General features: G+C 33.2%; 1 protein-coding gene across 1 annotated transcript; it reads left to right on the top strand.

Annotated features, from left to right (window-relative positions):
• Positions 1 to 14,035: 14,035 nt before the first annotated feature.
• LOC149573541 (uncharacterized) lies at positions 14,036 to 14,728 on the top strand. Its single transcript, XM_089815947.1, has one exon. The coding sequence runs from the start codon at positions 14,036 to 14,038 to the stop codon at positions 14,726 to 14,728; it is 693 nt and encodes a 230-aa protein (XP_089672073.1).
• Positions 14,729 to 15,834: the final 1,106 nt, after the last annotated feature.

The following is a 15,834-nucleotide window of genomic DNA, read 5'->3' as shown; positions in this document are numbered from 1 at the left end:
ATTATACTTAAGATTTGAGCTATTGGAGAGTTTTGATTGAATGATGATAATGTAATATTCATTTGTAACAATTTGGGATAACTACCATTTTAAATTTGCATTATCCATGGTTTGCACGTCGTCTGTGCATGATGTTGTGGATATGGTATTTTTTTGGGTGTGTTTTAGATCAAGTTTCTTCTTACCTATTCATTTCTATGAATTTGTCACTTATTGCATATATTTGATTATATTACTTATGCACATTGCTTTTTTGTTTTTCAAATTCAATAATATCTTTTATACCCTTAAGATTCCCACCTTTTAATAATATACATGAAGAGTTGTTAATGTTGAGGTAGATGTCATCTCTAGTCAACCTCTCAAAATTATTAGCTTATTTGTCATGTAAAGGATCATTAAATCATCAAGCAACTTTGTAAATGTCATAGATGATGATTATGTAGATTTTAATTTATTTTAGCACACCAAATCAAATTACTTTAATAACTAGTCCTTGAATACTAAAAAGATCCAAGATGAAAGATGTAAAAGTTATATAGTCAAAGACGATAACAAATTTTCATTCTCAGAAAACAAATTCGTCCTCGCCTCTTTATGAATTTGGAAAAATAGAAAAGAACATGTGAAACCATTGTGAGAGTGAGATCGATGATCCTTCCTATGAAAAAGCTAATACCATTTCATATAACACACCCAACCAAACTTACAAGTACTAAATTTAAGAGCCTTTCATTTTATTGCAACAACTTACTTTGAGACCCATAGTCTTAGACCTATAGATCAACACAATTTTAAATCTTGATAGTTCAATTTGTAAAACTTTAGTGCAAAATGGGGAATATAGTTACATTATCTCTGCGTGATGATAGGTGAAAAAATTGGGGAAGTTCAATGATGTGTTTTTTGATTCAAGTCTCTTGTCATATCATAACTAAAAAAATGAATTGAAGATATTGAAAAGGCATTCTTTTAAATAGTTCAATCACCTTATATGTGCTTTGATTCATCATTCAACACAATCCCAATATCAGGTTTCCTGGTAATGGCCATAATCTAGTTCTCATTTCTAGTATCAGATGGTACACCAATGTGACAGTAAGCATGTTTTGACATAAATGAAAATTAATTTCAACACTAATATGTCAAGTCTAACAAAGTGATGATAAATCTCTATCTTGCAAACCTACAACAAACTTTTAAAATGAATAGTTTCACAATGTTTGCAATAGAATTAAATTGTAGATGGTCAGGGTTGCCATCCCAATCTTCTTTCACTCAAAAGAGGCTTAAAACTGGAAATGAATCAGTAAAAATTTATCCAAAAATCTTAGTACACTTATTTAGTGAAACCACATCACCCCTGTACCTTCTCAACCTAGGATGCAAAAAATTGCAAGCCAAGTTTGGAGAATTAAGTCAAAAAATCATGCACCAATTTGAAGATTCAAATATTTTATTTTATTTATTTGTTTTGTAATCATCTGCAACTAGGAAGGAAAAAAGGGGCAATAGGGAAGCCTTCCTTATTACCTAGATCTAATGAGTGCCAAGTGTTTCATTCATTTTCATCAGAAATGGGTTATCTTAACAAGTACCCATGGAACATAGGTCAATGAGCTTGACTAAAAGACTACAAAAATGAATCCTGATAGGAATACCAAATTTTGACTTGTAGAAAATATCTCCTACATATCAATTTATGAGCTTAAGCTCTTTATAAGCAATGGTTCACAAGGAACATCACTTGGTGAAGGTTTTGAAAATGGGGTTGCAAGTAGAGTGGGTTTAACCATGGAAGGAACTCCATAGTTAAGTGTGCTTGAGTTGGGGTAAATCTAGAATGAGTGACCTCTTAGGAAGTCTTGGTGCTTCACCTATGTGAGCATCATCTAGATCCAATGAGTGCTAAGTGTTCCATTTATTTTCATGAGAGATGGGTTCATGTGAATCGGTACTCATGAAAAATGGGTCAATAAGTTTAACTCAAAAACTACGTAATTAAATCATGATGGCAATATCACAATTTGGTTTGATGTGGAAAATATCTAATATTATGGAAATATGGTCTATCCCAAGTGCTAGCTTACCATACACCTCATAAATAAAAGTCAAGATATTATTCTAAGTGTAGTTGTGTTGGTCTTGATAATAACAAGTATTTCTAGAGAAAATTTCATGAAGCTCCTCTTGTGGCTCCCTCACATATCTTAAAGAAATAAATAAATTTACATCTGAACCTTGCAATCCATGAAAAGTCCATCTTTTTACGTCTAGTATAAAATTTTACAAAGACCACACAGTTTCAAGAGTATGTTACTTCATCAAAATTGCAAACAATGAGGAATGCGTAATCTTTTTATGTCGATGACTTGAACTTTTTATTTTATAATTTTTGATAAAACATAAAATAGTAGTTTAACTTTTACATTTGTTTTCTATTTAGTAAGATTAGAAATTATATTTCCATCATGTCATACAAGGTAATTTAGATGAAACAAGGGTTAAGGTAGTTATTCTTTTCTTTTCTTTTGGATTAATTTATTTTGGAGAACTTCTTTTATTTGGAGAAGAAATTTTATTGTCAAGTACAAGTTTTGGTTATTGTAAAATTCTAATGTTTTAATATTTTGTTGGGATGGGTGATCTTTTGGGAAGAACCAATTCTTCACCTTTGTGAATGTCATTTATAAGTGCTAAGTGTTCATTCATTCTTTTGAGAGATGGCTTCATCCCAACCATTAATTGTGATAGAAGGGCCAATGAATTTGACTTGACAACTTCAAAGTTGAATCTTAATAGCAGTTTCATAACTTGACATGGATCAATATAACTATAAGAAGAATATAAAATTTTCTCATTCAAAAGAAAAAATGTTTCATCTTCCATAGCTTAATCCCTTAATATTATCAACTTAGTATGATTATATTCATATATTTATGTAGATAATATTAGATATTCATAGCTAACAAAACCTAGATTGCCATACATGTACAAAAGTAAATATTCAAAGATTTAATGTTCTAATCATATTATCATTTGTATGAATTTTTTTATTTAATATCAATAATAATGTAAAATAAATAAGAGTAAGGTAAGGATCAAATTCTAAAATTCTTAATCCTTCAAACCAAACTATCCAGTAATTGGCTCAACATAAGCTTCCATATCACTAAAGCAATAGTGTAAGGACAATAAAACAAGTAGTTCATTAAGAGTCCATGCAAACAAAATTTTTAGAATTGAAACATGACTTGTTTTCTTTCTTATGAGGGTTTATATGTTGAAACTATATTGATTCAAGAGATAAATTAACTCTTCTACTTGGTCTACATTGCATATATCTAACAATGGAAACAAGTTATAATAGAATATACTTTAAATAACACATGATACCTATGTTTATTATTTGAGTAGGCAATAGTGCATAACATAAACCTTACCATGTTTGTAGCTATAATAAAAAATTAAATATAACTTTTCTTGACTAAAGAAACCATGGCAAACAATAGTAAATCAAATTTTATTTCTTACGGTTTTGAATTATGTTGTATTTTGGCTTTCATCCACAAGTTTTAAAAATAGGGTTTTATGTGTAGAATGTTGAATGAATACTCCTAGAATACATCTTTCATTTAATATTCTTCAACTCCTTTTGATTCTATTGCTACAAAATGAATCTTACCTCAAATGGATGACTTTTGTCTTACACAAGTTGAAGGTGCTTGAGGATACAAACACCAAATTATTCGAAACCTAGAAGAAGGAAACTAACGATAACATGCAATCAATATGACTATCTTTTCCCAATTTTATTTGAATGATTTACTTAATCAATTGTCATTCTTCCTTTGTATCCATTTATGACATGGTTTCTGAACAAGAGAAATTATAACCTACATGATTTCAATCCTTTCAATATCTTAGAATGTTAGGCATGAAATTTTAAACATACAATAAAAAATATAACCATCTTATGCAAACTTGCACTTTTTTCCCTATCGGCATACCCCTTGCACCTACTTTGGGTGCAAGTACTTGTATAGTTGCCTCATAATTTCACACATTTGTTCTATCCTTGCACTCTCCTCATTATTCACCCTAAATTTAAGCTCTAAGTTGACTTATTTTACATTGTATTCTTCATAATGAATTCAAAATTGATAAAGATTTTGCAAATTTTATTTTTATTTTTTCAATATCGTTTGTGACTGGTAATTCATATCCGAGTAGCAAGAAGCCTTGTAAATTTATGTTGTGGAATTAATTAGAAATCTTTTTTTGAAACCAGTAAATCAACAGTTGTTTGGATAGTCGAGTAAGTATAAACCAATAGATAATTGAGAGTGTTTAACACTTTTAAGCTTAGATATCTACCTTGGTTGGCTAAAATCAAGGATTTCACTTAAATAGATTAGGGGTATTATTTTATTCCATAATTTCCATGCATGTCTTTGAGGGAAGCATTGAGGATAGAAGGAAAAGTTTTTGAATGTGTTGCATACTTGTCACTTTCTTTTTCTTCAAAGTTCTTTAAGTATTTTCAACAAAACAATTTTTACATGTCTCATAGTCTGTGTATTCTAAGAGGCCACATTTACTTAGGACTTATTTTCTTATTGTTTGCAGTCTATGCCTACACTTCTAGGGTTAGCATGTATGTGTACACAAGTTTCTAGCCACAAAAGCTCACAAAGATTTCTATTTTTCATCAATCTCTTGTTGTTTGAACGACATTGTGCTAACAAAAAATATAATTTGTAGGGTTTCTTAAGATCAAAGAAAACATTTAGCTTATACTCATATATGATAATGTTAGGATACACTAGAGAGTGTTTCATTAATTCTAATATTTTGATAGCTTTCTTGCAGTATTCATTTTGTGCACATTCTACAACAATTTCATTGCATTCTTTGCAAAAATGTCTCGTTGAGGCATAACTATCTATGATCTACAATTTTTTGCTGCTGTAAACTTTGTAACTATAACAAAATCACCCTAGCTATATATTTTGATGCATCTCCACTCCCATTATACAGCTGGAAGAATGCTAGTAAATGGTTGTTGAATTCAACTTTTGACTCGTGGATTGTATTTGCTAGAAAACTTTAAGAAACATTCCCAAAAAAATATTTTTTCTTTTATGACTCTTGCAACCATTCCATTTCATTCCGTCAACAACATCTCTTTCAGGTAACCTATCAAATAGTTCAGTTGTATTGTCTTTACTTTTCATAATTTAATGCATGTGGAACAACTTGAAAGTTTCTAGAGATTTTTCACTAAATCTATTTTCCTCATATCACATTATCATCGCATGCTGAAATAAGATAGAAAAAATAGAGTTGTATGCTATGATGAATGTGCATACACTATTCAAAGATTGTAATAAGTTGGAATTTTTAATCACTTCATTTCACAAGCTAAAGTAAGAGACAAAAAATAGAGTTGTATGCTATGAAGAATGTCCATATGTTGTTCAAAGATTGTAATATGTTGGAATTTGTAATCACTTCATTTCACATGCCAAAGTAAGACAGAAAAAATAGAGTTGTATGCTATGATGAATGCTCATATGCTATTCGAAGATTGTAATATGTGCAAATCTATAATCACTTTAGTTCTTTTTTTTGGGATGACATGCTTTGTGGTTTCCCTTCCTCTTCATGAGCAATACTTTTTATACGATTTCCCTTCATTCTCATGTATTTTTTGCATGCTCTAGTATAAGATAAAATGGGGGACAGATGTTACGTTCTCTTTTATACATTTATACTTTTCACTATTTAAAAAAAAAAAAATTGTTTCTTTATAAATACATTAACATTTATCTACATATTAATGTCATGTCTTTTTAGCTTGAAAAATATTGGGCAGTATAATAAAACAAATGTGAACTTGAAAAATTATGTGCTGAATTTCTAATTTTTTGACTATACGGTTTATTATAATACTCATCTAATTAATTTAATATTTGATGATGCATTATTTATAATAGATTGATGGATTTGCTCAATGTGCCAATGTGTCAATGTGGTGTTTTGTGTTTGTTAAAGACATCACACATGAAGACTAATCCTGGGCATGCATTTTGGTGTTGCCCTAATAGGAATAAGGTTGTTAAAGAATGCAAATATATTTTTGTTATAAATTACTACATGGGCTGAACATTATAATATGAACTAACAAATATTTGGTATTTTAGGGGAATAATGAATGCAAAAACTTTACCTAGTAGGTCAATGATGTTCCATCTATGAGTGTAGTACATGATGAAGGAACTGAATGCAAGTTCTGTAAGGCTTGAGAGGTGGATAGGGTCGAGTTCTACAAGGCTCGAGAGGTAGATAGGGTAATGGAAAAAGCATAAATTACCTTTATATCATGCCTTCTTTGTATTATAATTGGACTACTTTGTTGGGACCATATGTGAAAAACTGCATAGAAAAATGAATTTATATTGAAATTGACCATAATTGTACTATATGTGGAAAAATGTTAAGATTTGACTTCTTCAACTATTTTTTGTTATGGATTTGTACATACGTTGGGCAAATTTTTTTTGTAGTGGCATGACTATTTTGAAATTAGTAATGTATTTTGGTATCGCACATATTAATTTTTGTTTAGTTTTTGTATATGATTTAATAAATCTTTTTAAGCTTAAGTGGGTCATAAGTGAAAAAGTACACAAATTATATGATTTGACCAAATTTATAGTAATATCATTACTAATTTGTTATTTTAAACTAGTTTTTGATTTGAAAAACAAACTTATTTGGAAATGAATAAATTAATTAATATTCAATAACTTAAAAATATATATATATATACTTTAAAAAAATAAAACTTAAAAAAACATTACATTAAAAAATAACTAGAAAAATTTAAAAGTAAAAATTAAATAAATTAATAATTTTAATATAAAAAAATTAATTAAAAAATCAAATTTCAATCTCAATTTGAAGAACCAAATGCGTAAATATGTATCTTCCTACTTGTCATTGTAAGAAAACTTGTGTAATAACAATTGTTCAGATGAGACAATTCGGGTGGTAAGTTGGAGGTTTATGAGGAGACCCATAAGTTGGAGGTTAAAGATTTGAGAGAGAGGATGTAGGTGTTGGAGAAACGGATCACTAGGAGTAGGACTTGACTCATGAGGACTCGATAATGCTATTCGATTTCCTGGTAGAATATTGGGCCAACATCCTCCTTAAAGGGAAGGATGAGAAGAAGCCCAATTAGGGCCTGCTCCTCTCTATTTTTTTGTGTTTAAAGGTTTGCTGGTTTAAAGACTTTGTTTTTTTAAAGGTTTTTCAACCTTTGTTTAATAAAACTTTCCTTTTAAGTATTACTATTACATGCAATCTTAGTAGGATGTTTGGTAGACTTTATTATTGTGCTTCTTCGAATGATGTTTTTGTTTTCACAAACAATAGTAGAGGGTAATTTTTGTTTGGATGATAATATACTAGTTGTAGGCCAACTTATCTTTTGTAAGGGCCAACCCTTGTTTTGACTACTTTATTATTCAAAAAACAATTGTTCAATAAAGACCTTTATATGATGTTAATGCAAATAGAAAATGTTTCTAAAAAGTAGAATAATATTTTTGAACTCATGATGTCATGGGTCCAAAGGGAGAATGATATCAAGAAGCTCTACTTCAATTCTTTTTTGGCTTATTAGTTGAAAGGGAGAATGATATCCTTTCTACATAGACTTCAATTTTGATGCTTATTTTTGTAAAACCATCATTGCACTGTGTGGCTAGATACAACCTCCATGAATATGTATTTACCTCTAAAATATTGAAAGCGTTCCATATTTATTCTCTTCTGTGTATCATAATATGGTTTTTCAATTTTTTTGTTTTATTGCTATACCATTGTCTATATAATTGCTTCTTGTAGGTTATGGGTTGTTCCATTCTATATCTTGGTATTTCTTATGGGCAATGACTACCCAGGTAGGAAGATTGACTGCTTGGATGCCCCATCCTTATGCCATCCCCATGCATCTTGTTTAGCCTCCTTTGTCTATTTGACAACACCGTACTCTGACAGATCCCAGTGAGATAGCAATTCATAAAATCATGGGGGACATGACATTTAATGAAGACAGAGATCTATAATATCAGACAGTTACAAGAAAAGACTTTTTTGTAATAAATATTATATCATAATATTTCTCTCTCTCTCTCTCTCTCTCTCTCTCTCTCTCTCTCTCTCTCTCTCTCTCTCTCTCTCTCTATATATATATATATATATATATATATATATATATATATATATATATATATATATATATATATATATATATATATATATATATATATATATATATATATATATATATATCTTTTACTGGTAAGGAAAGGTCAAATTAATTAAGAATAAATCTTTCTATACTTTTGGGAAATGGTATTGTGGAGTCTAAGTGGAAAAAATGTAATTGGTAAATTTAATATAATTCATTTATAGTGTTTACAATTTTTTATAGTTTTTAATATTGTTTATACATGTACTATTGATGTATTTGATATTGAGTTATATAGGGTTATGAAGTTCATTTCAAATATAAAAAAAACAATTTTATTAAATGTATGATTATGTAAGTTGTTTCTTTTGTTAAGATTTCCCAAAAGCAGTCCCCACTTTGTTTTTTAATTTTATTTTCGTATTGGACCACATACATTTCTTCGTTTAGAAGAAAGAATAATATTAGGCTTTGATAAATGTGTTTCACTCTATGTATCTGAAGTATGATTCATACCTTCCCCACCCCACTCTTAATATACTCTATTTCTGACATTATCATCATACATAAACCTCAAATGGTATGCAATAGCTACATATGCAACCAAATATATGGCATGTACTTGATTGTAAACATGAACATGTTCATGGGACATGGCACCCTTCTAGCCTACTGAATCAACACTTATAGATAATGCAACCATTAGTTGTTGTTTCAGAGACTAAATATTTTATTTGTTTTATATTTATTAACTATAAAAAAGGATATTGGCTCTTATAAAACCGCATCTTGAGGCCATCAAACTAGTAACACACTAACAAAAAAGAAACATTAAAAACAAGTAGAGAGACCACCCAAAAAGTAACCAAAAATATTTGTTAGACAACCTAAAAATCTAGGATATTATACTTCATGTTGAGTGCTAAGAATATTTTATTTAATGATGAGCCATAGGTCCATATTAAATCATCTCGAATTTAACTTTCTTTAGATTGCATAATGTCTAAGAACTTGCACCAACACCTACATAAACATATATTAAACACTAAAATTGTCACTTAGTCATCTTACATATATACCTGACATGGATTTCAGCTTGTTCATTGGCAACAATGATTCACTAGTTGTCAAGAAAGTTTTTCTCTCTTAACACACCTAATATATTTGTAAGGTGATTTGTAGCACTAGCCATATTTATATATACATTTATATGTAACATGTAGAGTATTAGAACACATGTGAAATATATACCATAAGAATAGAACAACCTTAGATGAAGTGGGACTCATTTGAAGAGTATAGGAATTCTACAATGCTTTTGATAAAGTATGCAATGTTGATTTTATGTCTCAGTCATTGATCACACAATATTTACACTAAATAAATAATCATCAATAATACACAAGTTAAAAAACTAAGCACATTCTTATCCTCTCTTTAATATCAAAACTTATTGTACACATTTATACTTTATATCTTGCATCAATTTATTAAACTTAAATTATTGTATAACATTAATGTGAGAAAAGAAAATCAAACCCCTTCATGGACCCCTCAATCTTAAAATTAAAAATATGGGGCCACTTAATCTTTGACTTCATTTAGTGGAAGAAATAATAAAAGATAAGGTTGAATTTTTCATGGAACCCTCCCCAAACCTTTCAATCTTAAACAAACATTATGTGGTCCCCTCAATCTTTTGACAAAGATGGGAAAGAAAGATAACAATGAATGAGACTTCTCATAATTTAGTCCAAAAAATGTCCACTTTCATTTATACATTAAATTAAAAATATTATTTTATCTTTGTCCAATAAAATCTACATGATTAATGTGAACAGTGAAGGGTTCATGGGAAGGTCTATGTAAAGTCACTCTTAATCTTATCTTTTATTATTTATTCTTTTTATAGTTTAAGATCAAATTAGGGGAGAATTCGTTGAGCTTTGAAAAGGAAAGAGACAAGTTATAATGACACTGAGCTTTCATAGTGAAAAAGCATTAATTTTAAGGAAGAAAAAATAATAAAAGAATAAAATGTAACACTAATGAAATTTCTAATAAATCTGTCCAAATAAATGTTTCTAGCTATTAGTAACTTTGAATTTAGAATGGATTGATAGTTGCTCTCCTGACAGCCTTAATAGCTGGTGCATGACAAAAAAGAAAAAGAAGAACCAATTTCGTGACCACCCCCCTTTGTCCCCTGTGACAACTAGAAGCAAGTTTAGGGCTGATTTTGGGACAACCCCCAAGCAACAAGGAAGGAAGAAATCCAATAAACTATTGCAAGAAGAAACCAAAAGGAACTTGGCAGATGGGAGCCAGAGAACCATCAAGGAATTTTCAAGAAGTAAGAAATGAAGGTCAATTATTGGAACATAAGGGGCCTTAATGGGGATTATAAACATGAATTAGTTATAAATTTGATTAGAGATCAAAGACTTGATTTTTTGTTGATCCAAGAGACCAAGATGAAAAGTGAGTTGGTTAAAATGATTTCTTTCACAAAACTCATGAATTATGAAGCCACTAAATTAGATAGTGCCTCAGGAGGGGTGATGATTCTTTTTAACAACAAGGTGTTTACGTTGATCCCATCTTCAATGATGATAATTCTCTCCTATGCAAGGTGTCTCATATCCATAGTGACGACTCTTGGTTTTATCTTGAACCTGTATGCCCCCAACTCTAAAAAGGAAAGGAAAGCCTACTGGAATAAGATCTTTGCTGTCATCACCAAAAATGACATCAATAAAGGGATCATCATTGGGGACTTTAACTCTCCTCTCACTGATGATGAAAAATGTGGTGGTCTTGCCCCGGATCAGGATAGCAAGCTTGACCTCTCCAACTTCATCCTCAACCTGGCTTTCATGGATGTGGACCTCCAGGGAGGAAGATTCACTTGGTCTAATATAAGAGTTAGCAGTAAATGTATCCAACTTCATCTTGACAGAGCCCTCATCTCTCCTAGGTGGCTACAGACACACTCCTATAGAATTTCCCTTCTCCCTAGAATAGGCTCAGACCATTCTCCCATTTCTCTCTTTGTCTTTGCTTTTGCTATCAAAAGGACATTCCCTTTCCATTTTGAGAAAATGTGGATTACTCACCTGGCTTTGGAATCCAAGATCTCTTCATGGTGGAATATTGAGGTCGAAGGCACTGCTATGTACATAGTTGCCCAGATATTGAAAAATGTGAAGAGAAACATTAAGATCTAGAATAAGTCAGACTTTGGCCACATTTTCTAGGATAATGATGAGAAGACTGACCAACTCTGTATCATCCAAGAAGAAATTCAGCAATCCAGATATAATGACCAAAACAGGATGGAAGAGAGGGCCATCCTCTTTGATCTCCACAACATTATATCAAAGGAAGGACTTTTTTGGAAACAAAGATCTAGAGTTAACTGGTTGAGAGAGGGTGACCAAAACTCAAGATTCTTCCACTTGACCACTCTTAAACACCAGGAAAATGACAGGATCTCTAACATTAAAAAGGGCTAGGCTCAATTATTCAAGGATGATGAGATTGTGGATGAAGTTTTTCATTTCTTCTCTTCCCTCCTCTCCAAGGACCCTTCTCTCTTAGTGCCTGATCAAGCAGACATTTTGTCTACTATTCCTTCCTTGTTGCAAGTGCATCACAATTCGATGATGAAAGCTTTTCCCTCACCAGAGGAAATCTTCTAGGCTCTCAACTCTCTTTTAGGGAACAAAGCTCCTAGCCTGGATGGTTTTTGGACCTTTTTTTTCTAGGTCTATTGGGAGGTGGTCAAAAGGGATGTGATTAAGGTTGTTCAAGAATTATTTTGAGCCAAAAATATTTTGAAAGAACTCAACGCCACGTTCCTGATTCTCATTCCCAATATTTTGGGAGCTGACTTAATGGACAAGTTCAGGCCTATTAGCCTTTGCAATTCTTTCTACAAAATCATATCTAATATCCTTACTTCTAGGCTCCTCAACATTCTTCACTTGATCATTTCTCCTTAGCAAACTAGCTTTGTCCCTAGAAGGAAAATTCTTCACTCCATTGTCACAATCTACAAGGTCATCCACTCTCTTGAGGCTGGTAAGAAGGAAGGTTTTATGCTCAAACTGGATATGTCTAAAGCCTATGACAGGGTGGACTAGAATTTCCTTATGGCTATCCTTCAGGCTTTCAGGTTTGATGCTCAAGTTTATAAGCACATTTCTCAACTTGTTACTTCTCCTTCTCTATCTATTTTGGTTAATGGCTCCCCCTCTCTTTTTCTTCTTCCTATCGAGAGGACTAAGGCAAGGTGATCCCCTATCCCCTATCCTCTTTATCATCCTAGCTAAATTCTTGGGATGACTTATCCAGAAGAAAACTTAGGACAAGAGTTTACAAGGGCTCAGGCCCTATTCGAGTTCCTATTCCTTCACTCCTCAACAATTTGTGGACGACACTATCTTGGGAGGAGAAGCCTCTATTAGAGAGGCCAAAGTTTTTAAGGATCTCCTTAACACCTATACAAGGGGCTTAGGCTAGGCTATCAATTGGGAGAAGAGCTCAGTTTACTTTATCAATACCCCTTTGGAGAGACAGAGGAAAATTGCTTGCATCTTGAGAAGTGGCATTGGTTCCTTGCTAGCCAGCTATCTTGGCCTACCTTTGGGCACTAGATCCCCTGATTCATTCTAGAATAACATCATTGATAGATTCAATAGGAAGCTTGCTAGCTGGAAAGGGGCCACCCTAAGTCAGGTTGGCAAGTGTACTCTAGTTAAATCCATATTCCAAAACCTTCCTACTTATGCCTTAAGCCTTTTGGTATCCTGGCCAAACATGCAGACAGAATGGAGAAGATTTAGAGGGACTTCCTCTGGTCTAGGTCTAAAGATCACAAGAGATACCACCTTGTTGCTTGGGACCTCGTTTGCCTTCCCAAATGCCATGGGGGCCTAGGTATAAAAAAAATTAGACATCTTAATGATACCCTTTTAGCTAAACAACTATGGTTCATTTTTCAAAGCACAGGTGTTTGGAGGGATATCTTGTTTGAGAAATATCTGAGAAGACAATCCCTCATTTTCTCTATTTATGAGAGTGAGATTCCCCAAGGGTCCTACATTTGGAATGGGATCTTGAAGGCCAAATCCAAGGCCAAATGGAAAGTAGGAAAAGGTGACAAAATTCTATTTTGGTAGGACAACTGGACATGTCAGAGATCACAAATCAACCACCCCAACTACGAAAGATGGAAAAAGCAATGCATAGAAAGGTTTAGCATGAAATTTAGTGATTACAGATCAAAGAATGGCTAGCACAACCTGTCTGTGATATCCCTAGACCTTAACCCCCTGATGGTTTTAACTGAATGCCACCTTCATTAACAATGAAAGGGACTCCATCATTTGGGGAGACACCTCGAATGAGCTTTATTCTATTGCTTCTGGCTATTTCTCTATATGGGATAGGATGGAGAAACCCAGTTGGGACGAAGCCTAGATTTTTGGTCTCACACCAAAAATCAACATTTTCTTTTGGCTCCTCCTGCAAGACAAAATTCTCACCTTGGATAATTTAGCCAAGAGAGGCCAAATTCTCTCCAAAAGATGTTGCTTCTGCAAGCATGAATTGGAAATGGTCAATCATTTATTCATCCACTACCCCTACTCTTCCAAGGTGTGGATCTTCTTGACTAAGGATCTTGGATTAAGTTGGTGCCCCTTGGCTAGTATCCTGGATTTATTTTGCTAGTGGAGAAGCCATCACTCTAGTTTGAACTCTTAGTTAATGAGTTGCTGGACTCTCCCACACTTCCGTTGGGGAGTCTGGAAAGAGTGCAACAATAGAATATTCAGAGAAAGAGAGTATCTAGAGTTCATAATCACTAAGAAAATAGAAGGTCTCATTTTGGAGAACTTTGCAATAACTAAAGGAGGAAATATCAAGGAAGGTGGAATAAAAAAAGCTAGTAAGAAAGATAGGGCGAAGAGAAGACAGGAAGCAAGATGGTCTCTTTACCCTAAGGATTGGCACAAAGCCAACTTTGACAAGGTGGCAAAGGGGAACCCCAGTCCAATCAGAAGCAGAAGCATAATTAGAAATAGTTCAGGTAGAGGAATTGCATCTATTTCATTCCCTCTTGGTCACCAGACAAACCACTTTCCTGAAGCCAATGTGGCAAGACATATTGTTCAGCTAGCCTTGGCCTCCGGGATCGAGCACTTGTGGCTTGAGGGTGATTCCATAAACACAATAAATTGCATCAAAGGTCAATCTGTGCCTTCCTGGATGATTGCCAACATCATAGAGGATATCAAATCTGACCTAGGAAAGTTCAAAAAGACTTATGTCAACCACACTTATTGGGAAGCCAACTCGGTTGCTGACTGGTTTTCTAATGATGCTATCACTAGAAACTCGATGATGACATGGACGAACAGAGATGAAATCTTGGTAATGGAAATTGAGTTGATCCAATAGGATAGAATCTAGGGTACAAATATAATCCCATTTTAATAATGAAAGGATTTGGTAAATTGCACGTTAGAGGGGGAGTTATTAGAAATCATGTGGAGCCCTTTTCAAGTCATAATTATGTGTATGAAAGGAATGCTTCGAGGGATAGCAAGAATAGAACCACTAAATATCATAAAAATGTTTTCATTTTAAGTGCCCCAAGGAAAATTGAGCACTATAAAATAGCTAGTGGTATAGGGTTTACAGAGCCAAAGGTAGCTATGGTCAGAGAGAGGATTAGAAGAGAGCCCTGGCAGAGTCAAAGAGCTGGAAGGAGAAGAAGAAGGTGTGGCACAAACTCAAAAAAGGTGACATCACTAGGTTCATGAAGAAGCTTCACAGATTCGAAGCTGGGGTTGCCAAGATCATGGTGGAAACATGGAGTAATGGGAGAGTCAAAATTGATGGTGTCACCCATCAAATTTCTAAGGGCTTGATTGCGGAGGTGACAGACATTCCCCAAGAAGGCATGCAATTCTACAGGGACAAAAAGATGTCGGCCAATGCAGTTAGTGATTTTCTCAAGGATGAAATGGAGAAAGATAAACTTGTCAAGATTGACACCTACTACGACATAGAATCGATCAATTTTTTTTCGAGGTATGTTCTAAGGATCCTCATTGAGTATATCACTCTCGACCCCAGGTTCGATAGGATAAGAACACACCATTTTGTTTTGTTAAACCACTTTAGGGATGGTGTTAAAATTTCTCTTCCCTTTTATCTTTACACTTCCATGTCCAAGAGTATTGAGGGTTTCATGAAAAAACTTGTTACTAACCCTGCCCTCCACGAAGGCCTTCTTCTCCTAGTTTACAAGTTTTTGAAAACTCAAACCAGAGGAAAATCCCTTGGTGACCTAGGTTGTGCTTTAGAGGACATTGCTAGTTCTGATTCTAGGGATGTTTAGGTAGTGAAAACTGAGGATGAGGAAAATTCCACCAAAGCCATCTCTGCTCACAATCCCTGCATTTCCAGTAGAAAGAGCCCTAGAAGCCTCCCTCCCCTTCTCTCCAAGCCTAAGCCTCAGGAGGAAGATAGTGAGGAAGAAGAGGAGACTGACACAAAAT

The sequence above is a fragment of the Cupressus sempervirens genome, chromosome 2 (genome assembly GCF_028749045.1).
Source record: "Cupressus sempervirens isolate cs-2001-9-10 chromosome 2, ASM2874904v1, whole genome shotgun sequence".
NCBI lineage: Eukaryota > Viridiplantae > Streptophyta > Pinopsida > Cupressales > Cupressaceae > Cupressus > Cupressus sempervirens.
Note: the sequence above shows the minus strand (reverse complement) of the source record. Positions and strands in the feature narration are given on the sequence as shown.